The sequence below is a fragment of the Cucurbita moschata genome, unplaced genomic scaffold (assembly GCF_002738365.1).
Source record: "Cucurbita moschata cultivar Rifu unplaced genomic scaffold, Cmos_1.0 Cmo_Scf00026, whole genome shotgun sequence".
Taxonomy (NCBI): Eukaryota; Viridiplantae; Streptophyta; class Magnoliopsida; order Cucurbitales; family Cucurbitaceae; genus Cucurbita; species Cucurbita moschata.
In genome coordinates, this window is record NW_019268542.1 from 2,171,158 (window position 1) to 2,181,482 (window position 10,325).

The 10,325-nt window shown below is 39.0% G+C and overlaps 1 protein-coding gene and 1 long non-coding RNA gene across 2 annotated transcripts; one reads left to right on the forward strand and one right to left on the reverse strand.

Annotated features, from left to right (window-relative positions):
* Positions 1 to 74: 74 nt before the first annotated feature.
* On the reverse strand, positions 75 to 3,333 carry LOC111462067 (formin-like protein 11). Its single transcript, XM_023105745.1, has 4 exons — positions 1,667 to 3,333; positions 1,409 to 1,599; positions 1,068 to 1,303; positions 75 to 788 (listed from the first exon to the last, which is right to left on the reverse strand). The coding sequence occupies exons 1-4, from the start codon at positions 3,232 to 3,234 to the stop codon at positions 93 to 95; spliced, it is 2,691 nt and encodes an 896-aa protein (XP_022961513.1). The 5' UTR covers positions 3,235 to 3,333; the 3' UTR covers positions 75 to 92.
* LOC111462069 lies at positions 3,177 to 3,749 on the forward strand. Its single transcript, XR_002713696.1, has 2 exons — positions 3,177 to 3,266; positions 3,333 to 3,749. It is a non-coding gene; the product is annotated as an uncharacterized LOC111462069 (long non-coding RNA).
* The last annotated feature ends 6,576 nt before the right edge of the window (positions 3,750 to 10,325 follow it).

Sequence of the window (10,325 nt, forward strand, 5' to 3'; positions counted from 1 at the left end):
AAAAAAAAAAAAAAAAAAAAAAAAAAAAAAAAAAAAAAAGAAGAGTGGATGAGGGTTGGCAGAGCCCGCCAAGATTCTTTGAAAAAATTTGTCTATGAACTTCCAATCTTGAAGCTCTTACAAACACTGTCCAACATTCCAAGAAAATCTCTCACAATCACAAATATCCTCAGCGGATTCGTCTCCTCTTTGCTCACATTTCCATGGAAGTACTCTGTGATTTCCCTCACGCTCGACATCACCCCTTCTTCGTCCTTCCTCACCTCCTCCATCGTCTTCTTCACGTAGCTCATGAATCCCTTCATGGCGCCTACGAAATTCCCGCTCCTTTCATCCACGCTCAACTCCTTCCCCACCAGTTTTTGCAGTTTCGCCATTCCGTCGTTCAGATTCCCCCTCAAGCTTGCAACAACTTTCAGATCGATCGTTGCCGCTCGCTTCACGTTGTGCAATTCCGTGCTCAGGCCGGACACCAGATCTAATCCCATTCTTCGGTAATCGTTCTCTCTTTCTTCTATTGTTCTCGATTTGTTTTTTTGGCTGATTTTCCCCATTATGCTACCGGACACTCTGATTCCTTCTGATCGGATCATTTCTTGCACTACGAAGTGGAGTAGGGAGGTTTTTCCGTCGGTTCCTTTGACGTCGGATAGTTTTAGGAGTGCGTCTAGTTTGAATGCTCTTGCGCCTCCTCTGCTTGTTCCGACGTTCATTCGGTTCCCTGTTTTTAGCACCGCTTCCAGTAGTTTCAGGAAGAGCCTGCTCGATTTTAGCTCCTTACAGGCTTCCTGATGGAACATAAATTGAAGTAGCGTTAGAAAGAGTGAGTGAGTTCAAATTTGAAATGATTCATATCAGTTTAGCATCTACGAACTAAGAAAGAATGAGTTCGATTTGGCCATGATTAATGCCATTTTAGCATCTCTAGATATTGCTTTTACAGAGGATGGAAGAAGATTTAGACATCTTTGGTTACTGTTCTTGTTGGGGAACAGAACTGGAAGTAGAATTATAAGGAGTGAGTTTAGTTTTTTATGGTGATTGATGTTACTGTTCTTCTTTGTTACCTCTAGTATGGAAAACGAATTCCGGAGATGATTCACTTCATCTTCAAAAGTTTCTCTGTAAAGCATGGCTTCTACTCGTTGGAAGGCGAATGGTATTTTCAGAATTGATATCACAAAATTTTCTGTAAACCCCAATTCACCGATGTTTCCTTCATAGCTTAACAATTTGGCCTCTTCTTCCTGTGTTGGTACCATCTTCACCAGTGCTTCAAGTTGTCTCAAACGCATCCCCGTCCCTGTTTTTCATATGAGAATCATTAATAAACTATGGAGCTCTGGGTCTTTTGGGTTCCTATCTTGTTCTAAGAATCAGGTATTTTCTTATTTAAAGAGATCCATACCTTGTTCTATGGCTTCACAAACTTGTTCTGTAGAGAGATTCAGGGCTTTTAAGAGAATGGTTAGGTTCTGAAGTCTCTTTGCCTCTAGTATATGCTTGGTTGGAGAAGGGCTTTTGTTGCTAGCATCACCATTCTTCATTGAATCATGTTGGTTGTAGCCAAATAGTGACTCAATCATTTCTTCGTCTAGCCTGTTTTATCATGAGTTCAATCAGCAAAAAGTTGAAATAATTCAAATAGTCAAGAACCAAGACTTACTCAAATGAACTCCATCTTAGCTTGTCCCAAACCATTGATCGATCTGGTGCAGCTCTTACTTTGTCCCAGTGGAGAGGCTTAAGTTTGGGCCGCGAATTTCCCTCTTTTCCAAATGCCATGAATTGAGGGAGCTTGGAAGGAAGAGGTGGTGGAGTTTTGAAAGAGTAAGCCTTTGCTTTCAAACTTGGTGGTGGAGAAGGGGGTGGAGGGATAGAAGATGATGGTAGTGAAGGTTTAGCAGCAGGATTAGGTGATGTCAGATCATTCCATGGTATTTGAGATAACGAAGAAGAATCTGACATTGCTGGAGATGATGATCTTAACAATGCAGATGAGGAAGTAGATCCAGTTGAAAAGGGTGAAGAGAGGGAAAAAGAGCTGCGATCCGTGATTGGCGGCGGTGGCGGCGGTGGTGGCGGAGGCGGAGATATAGATGGGACATTCTTTTGGCCACCTACAGAGAGGGAAACCATCTGCATTTTGCTTTCTGGATTGCAAGGAGAAAGGGTAATATGCGACTGGTCAGAAGTTGATGGTTTGTTAGAATCATCACATTGTGTTGTTTCCAATTTACTTGGTAAGTTCATAGTTGGCACTGAACAAGTAGATTTTGTTATCACATTAGCAGAAGAAGATTCTGAAGCATTTGAAAGGCGAGCATTCGACAAATTGGAATCACCACAAGAATGGAATGATTCCTCATCATCAGAAGAACAAGATTTAACAGGAGTAATTCTATCCCCAGATGAGGAATCAGCTTTAGCAGATACGCATTGTATTGATTTACTATCATCTTCCTCATGAACATACATCATTTCCTTGGTTGAAGAAACACTTACATTATCAAATTCTGAATCTAACATCTCTTGGCCCCTTTCCCCCTCTTTATGAACAGATATCTCCTTTTCACTTACAGAACATTGGGTCTGTTCTTCTTCAGCATCCATTCCAAGCATACCGAGATCGAACGGATCAAGGCCAGATTTTGGTGATTTTGGTGAATTTGGTTTAGCTGACTTCTCTACTGTTTCACTCTTAACAGAAAGCTTCTCCGTGGCTTCCTCTCTCTGAGTTTTGAACTTCTTGCAGACCCAAAAGGCAATAATAGAGCATATCAAAATGGTGACTCCTGCAGACACAAGAACTGCAACAAGAATTTTTCTGACTCTTCCTTCTCTTGCATCTTCCTCTCTTTTAGGTTTGTATACTGGTCGTCTCTTGTGCAAGCGAAGCTGATGAGGGTGGGAGTGCTCATGAATGTGCACTCGATGAGTTGCCACATGAACAGGGGAAGGAGCAATGGCTGCCGGTGATGGAGACGGCGACGGCGACGGCGACGGCGAAAACGAAAGATCCGATGGTAAGCTCTTGAGTCCAAGTAGAGCTCTGAATCTCTCCAGAATGAAAGGCTCATTTCCTCGACTCTCATCTTCCCCCGAAACCCTCTCTAACTCTTCAACATCGAAGCTCTCTGCTGCATTCAATGGTGAGTTAGCAATCAAAATGTGGGAGTTCTGCGTTGAAAAAGGTATGGACATGAAGATAATAATCATGAGAACACAACCCATTTTGTGTTGAATCGAGATTCATCAAAACCCAAGTAAGAATTTGTTCCAAAGAAACTCTGTAGTTTTCACATTCTGGAACCTAATGTTGGGTACTGCAGGGAGATTCGATGGCAGAGAAGAGGAGGAAGACGAGAGTCTTTAATGCTACTCCAAGGAACCTCTCTGAACATGGCTGTTGTTTGTTTTTGGGTATGTAAACTGACCTTCCTTACCTTTTCTTTTGATTTACTCTTGTTTTATCAGTCATTATCCCCCATAAACCTCATCTGCAGAAGCACCATTAAATGCACTTGTTTCTGCATCACCCAACTCAGTCTCCATTCTGTTGTCTTGTTTTGTTTCTTCTGCTTTGTGTTAGAGAAAAGTTAAGCATGCTTTTTCGCTGCTAGTTGGTCCGTGATTCAGAGCTTTTCGAAGCTAATGATTCATCTGATTTGAAAAAAAACTTGAGTCTGATGTTAAAAATGTAAGATTTGGCAGTTGAAACAGAGGGCTTTAGGAGATTAAAAAAAAAATAAGCTCACAGAATCAAGAACAGCAGAAAAAAGTATCTTTTGTGGGACCTCTGTTTCTAATGGAGCTGCCTTACAGATGGAGGAAGACGGGAGCCATAAGTTTTCACCAACTTCATAATTAAGAGAGAGAATAGGAGGAGATAGAAATAGGTTTGGGTGGGGACAAATGATACCACACCTTTTAGATAGAATGGAAATGAAAACTACAACCATTTAAGACCTAAACTCTCTAATTCACTTGGCCGTTTAGACCCCAAATTTTTTTGTTATTTTAATTCATGAAACTACAAAATGTTTATGTTTTGAAACGAAATAAAAAATTTAGGCTTTGTTTTTTAAATTCTAAAATGTCTTTTTTTAATTACTATGGTTTTGTTGAAAATAATTATGTTTTTGGTGTTTGGTTTTTTTTAAATTGTATTGGTTCTAGTCAAATTTTCAATTTATGATAATGATTTTAAAAGTTCTAGACTTAAATAAATAGACAGTTTAGTCATTATAATTATTTTCCTTATTTTCTGATTGAGTTGGTGAATTTCACCAGAATATTTACTCGTTTTGTACACATTCGAGTGTTGGCATCTCAATGTCATGCATGCCTGTGTGCCTATGAGTTTCGTGTGTTTCTCCAATCTCACATGTTGTGCGTGAGCGTGTGTTCAACCTCTCTGTTCCTACCCATTTTGGATGTCCAAATCACCCAATTTTATGGGTTTCTACCAAGTTTAGTGACCAACTTTAAATGCTAAAATTTTCTATTTTGAGCCCCACAGAGATTCATCTTAAAACTGAATTCTACACATTTGAGAGTTTTCTTTGGAGAATTTGAGTGAGTGAGCCAAAGAATAACCTCTCGAGAACACAAAGATCACAATGGAAACAAGTATCAATGGAGAACACGGTTGAGTTTATAACTTAGCATGAGAATGGACTTTATTTTAGAGAGGTTTACTTGACCATACAACTTTTTAGGGGATTTAATATCAATCAAGATGAGATTACAAGACGCTCCTTAAGACATACTACACTGATCTTTTAGAGCCCCATCCCACCACTAGTAGATATTATCCTTTTTCGGGCTTTTCTTTAAGATTTTTAAAACGTGTCTGTTAGGGAGAGGTTTCCACACTCTTATAAATAATTATTTTCCTTTACAACCGATATGGGATCTCAACATCTTTCAGGACGCAAAGAATTATTTGTTCTCCTCTACAACTGATACTGTCTTCTTTGGACTTTTTCTTTCGTGTTAGGGAGAGGTTTCCATACCCTTATAAAGAATTATTCGTTCTCCCACACAACCGATGTGGGATCTTACATTCTAACTCCGCTCGAGACCCAACGTCCATCGCTAGCAGATATTGTCCTCTTTGGGCTTTCTCTTTCGGACTTCCCCTCAAGGTTTTAAAAACTTGTTTGCTAGGGAGAGGTTTCTACACCCTCATAAAGAATGATTCCTTTTCCTCCTTAATCGATGAGGGATCTCACAATTCACTCCGTTCAAGGCCTAGTATCTACTGTTAGTAGATATTGTCTTTTCTGGGGTTCCCCTCAAGGTTTTAAAACGCGTCTTCAGAGAGGTTTCAACACTCTTATAAAAAAATGCTTCGTTCTCCTCTCCAACCGATGTGGGATTTCACAATCCACCCCCTTCGGAGCCTAACGTCCTCGTTGGCACTCGTTCCTCTCTCCAATGAATGTGGAATCTCACATAACTTTTCTCGGATGAAAAACGTGGTGGCGGTAAAGAGGTATCTACAGCAGAGGTATTTATAATATTCTAAACTTTACGCATTTACGTGTTCTTCTAGATTTATTCTCAAAACATCTAAATAAATAAATCTTTCTAAAAAGTTCTAAAAATATGTTCTTTCTAAAACATTTTATAAATTTCTTAGGCCATAAATTCATGCAATTTTTGAGCGACTGATGATCTTTTAAGATTATTTTCAAATTAAATTTAAAATGAGCGGAAAATAATTAGTATTATAAGATGATAGAGATGTGTGGAGTAAATGGTCCATCCCTTTCTGATGTGAGGTATGTATGTGGTTATGAAAGGAAGAAATGAAAGCAAAATGTGAAGGGGATGAAAGGGAAAAGGCAAAAGAGGAGAAATTTGATGACTGAATAATGGGAAGCAAAGGAACGTAAAAGTACTTTCTCTTTCTTGCATTTGATATTAGTTGGCTCCAACTTCCCAAGTTCCGATGTGGGACACACTTCTATATTGACAACCAAAATACGACACACTAGTTCTTCCATTCATTCATGCTTGAATGGACTCAAGAATTTTTACTCACAAACCAATAAAAATTGTTATCAAGTAATACCTCTCGTTTGTTTAAATGAAAATTATCTTTTAAAAGCGAATAAATTTTAAACTCTTTTTTTTTTTTTTAATAGCCAAGTTAAAAATAAAAATAGTCGAAAAATTGCGAGAACTCTGACGAGGCACTAGAGTTTTTGCAACTCTAATCAACCACCCACAACCCCTCTTGAGGGAGAGTGAAAGCTTGGTATTAGAGCTAACAACTGGTATCAGAACGAGGTGAAATTCATCTGGATCTGTGAAGATGGAAATTTCAAAGATTAGAATTAAAAAGTTTGATGGATTCGATTTTAGTTTCTAGAAGATGCAGATTGAAGATTGTCTGTACCAGAAAGGTCTTCACGAACCTCTGCTGGGGTGAAGTCAGATACTATGACCACGGAGTAGTGGAAGCTCAAGGATCGTCAGGCCTTAGGGTTGATCTGATTGTCGTTGTCCAAAAACGTGGCGTTCAATATAATCAAGGAGAAGACAACGTCAGATTTGTTGAAGGCGCTGTCGAATATGTACGAGAAACCATCGGCTATGAACAAGGTGTATTTGATGTGAAGGCTGTTTAATCTAGAAATGTCTAAAGGTGGATCTGTTATTGGTCATATAAACGAATTCAATATGATTACAAGTCAACTGAGTTCGGTGGATATTAATTTCGAAGATGAAATTAAGGCATTGATTTTGATGTCATCTTTACCCGAGTTGTGGGATACTATTGTTGCCACGATCAGCAGTTCACGAGGATCTGATAAACTGAAGTTTGATGAAATCAAGATGTAGTTCTTAGTGAAAGTATTCACAAACGGGAAATCGGAGATTCATCAGGCCATGCTCTCAGTGTTGATCGAAGGGGAAGAAGTAAATCAAAGGGCCGAAACAATGGGCAATCAAAATAAAGGAATCGAGGAAAATCTCCAAACAAACCAAACGTCTGTTGGAGTTGTGGAGAAAAAGATCACTTTCAGGCAGATTGTACAAAGTGGAAACAGAATCATAAATCAGAAGATGACGATGAGTCGGTAAATTCAGCAGAAGACACTGGAGATGCTTTAATCCTCAGCGTGGACAGTTCGATTGAATCCTGGATTTTGGATTCAGGTGCATCTTTTCATTCGTCTCTAAATAAAGAGTTGTTTAGAAATTTCAAGTTTGGAAATTTCGAGGAGGTGTATCTTGCCGACAACAAAGATTTGAAGATTGAAAGAAAAGGGGATGTCTGCATAAAAACTCCGACAAGAAATCAGTGAACATTAAAGGATGTCAAATATATTCCTAGTCTCAAGAAGAACCTGATCTCTATTGGTCAGTTGGATAGCACAGGTTATGCAACAAAGTTTAAGAAGAGTTCGTGAAAGATTGTGAAGGGTGCTATGGTGGTAGCACGTGGCACAAAATCTGGAACCTTATACACCATTGCAGGGTGTATGAACATAGCTGCTGTTGCTGAGAGTGCTTCAAATTCAAGTCTATGAAATAATAGACTTGGACATGTGAGCGTAAAAGGAATGAAGATGCTGGCTGCGGAAGGAGTTTTGGAAGGTCTGAAATTTGTTGATATAAGTCTTTGTGAGAATTGCGTTCTGAGCAAAAAGAAACGAGTTAGCTTCACAAAGACTATCAAAGAATTGAAGAAAAGTACCGGGACAACGAAGCAAGTGGGAGTTGAGGTTGAGTTGCTGAAATATTCACGTAGTGATGTTGCTTAACCCGATGTTAATTAGACTTGGAGGAGGAAGTACAAGATAGTTTGAGGATATTAGTAATTCCGACCTAGGCCAAACAAGTGACTATGCTATGTTGTAGTAACATGATATGATGTAAACATAATTCACAGACTCACATGTTATAAATGATTAGAAGTTTGACTTACGATTTTAAGCCATGAGGACCTCATACATTTTTTTTGTGTCATATGCACCAGAATACCTCCTCATAATGATTAGTATGGTCGTGTACCTTATGGCATTTATGTTCACCATAATAAATATTATACGGGTTCTTTCCCTCTAAGGTGTTCGGCAACCTGTTAGCAAATGTTAGCCTAACGACCCAATCCTAGGAGTACGCAAGTCTTCTTGGTGCGTCCATGTGCGCATGCATGAGTTGTGTAGAGAAATACTACACATCCAACCCTCCCGGACTAAGAAGCTGCCTAAGGTCATGCCATGTTTTTAAAAGGGTAAGTCCCAACATCACATGCGTTTGCATTTTTCAACCCCGATACTGGAGTTACTTACAGAGTATTTAAAATACCCAAGTCACATGCTACTCTTATTTTTCAGCTGAAAGTAATCTCCATGACAGCTCAAGGAATCTACTCGTCATGTCTTTATTTTCAATAAAGAATTCTCAATTAGTGTTTGATATGCATGTAGTAATTTCGCAAATCAAAGGATCAATTTGCATTGACATCAACTTAAATTCAAAAATTTTGATCGTCTTTAACTAATGTCGTCATCTGTACATAGGAGCCTTACATTTACTTAAAAAATATTAAATGTAATTTGAGTATTTAAAAATACTCCGTAAGTGACCTCACTGTTTGAGTCGAAAAATGCAATCACATGCAATCATGGTTTACCGTGGAACCTTCTTTTTATGATTATGTCTTAGACATAACTTTCTTTTCCGAGTAAAGTTAAATGCATAGTACTTCTCTATATATGAATCCACTAGGCGAGAGCTCGTATACATAGCCCCTAGACTTGACTATAGGCTATGGCACACTCGTGCGGCCAGAAATTAAGGAAAAGAAAGGAGTGCACATTATATCATAGGTATGCGTTTGTACAAATTATACTGTGAAATATCTCATGCTTATGACATACAACATGCATAGATAGTAATTTTCATTCGTTTGAACCTTTTTCAGTCTTTTTTTTTCTTAAGATCAGTCTCATTTGGATGTGATCTCATTTCATTCCTATACCCTTTTACTGAGGCATCACAAGTGTATATTAGTTGATTTATTAAATCAACTCATTTATTATTTAACAAAGAAAAATACATAAATGGAGGCTTAGTGAATTTTTTTTTAATAAATAGTGAGTATATTGTAATTATTATGATGGTGAAAAAAAAAAAAACTAATCGAAGAGGGTAAAGATGGAATTAAGAGCTCTTATCGAAAGGCCAATACAAAAGTAATAAACCAATTTATTGAGTAAAACAGCGGTACATGAACGTATCGATATTACATCTGAATGAGAGTGATCTTTAAGATAGAATAACTAAAAAATACTTAAAAGAATTTAAAATTACTGTCTATACCAACAGGGTGCACCTTCTTTTTTCGGCGGCGGAATCATAGAAACTCAAAAGTTAAGCATGCTTTATTTTAAGCAATTTCATACCGGGTGACCTTCTGGGAATTTTCCTACGATACATATGAGTAAAAACAAAACATACTAAAAGGACGGACTCGTATGGGTATGTGAGGATAGTCTTTACTCTTAGAACCAGTAAGTAAGTGACATGACCATGTCACAGGGGAATGTCGGAGCACACATGGGACGTTACATAATTTGTTCATTAAAATTGTATTAATAAATGGGCCATCCTACAATTATATTAAATTTTAGAAAACTAGTTAAGAGCTTATATTAAGATGAAAATGTTATAAAAAGACGCTAGCAGATATTGTCTTTTTTGGGCTTTTCCTTTCGGGCTTCCCCCTCAAGGCTTTAAAACGCGTACTAGGGGAAGGTTTCCACACCCTTATAAAGGGTGGTTTGTTCTCTTCCCCAACCAATGTAGGACACCACAATCCACCCCCCTTGGGGGCCCAGCGTCCTTACTGGCACACTACCTCATGTCTACTCCCCTTCGGGGAACAGCGAGAAGACTGACACATCATCTAGTGTCTAGCTCTAATACCATTTGTAACAACCTAGACCCACCGCTAGCAGATATTATCCTCTTTGGGCTTTCCCTGGTGGTTTGTTCTCCTCCCCAACCAATATGGGACACCACAATCCACCCCCCTTACTCTAATACCATTTGTAACAACCTAAACCCACCGCTAGCAGATATTATCCTCTTTGGGCTTTCCCTGGTGGTTTGTTCTCCTCCCCAACCAATATGGCACCGCCCCCAAATCCAACCCCCTTTGGGCCCAGCATCCTCGCTGGCACTCTTTCCTTCCTCCAATCGATGTGGAACCGCCCCCAAACCCACCCCCTTTTGGGCCCAGCGTCCTTACATGTCTACAACCCTTCAGGGAAGGGCGAGAAGGCTGACACATCATCCGG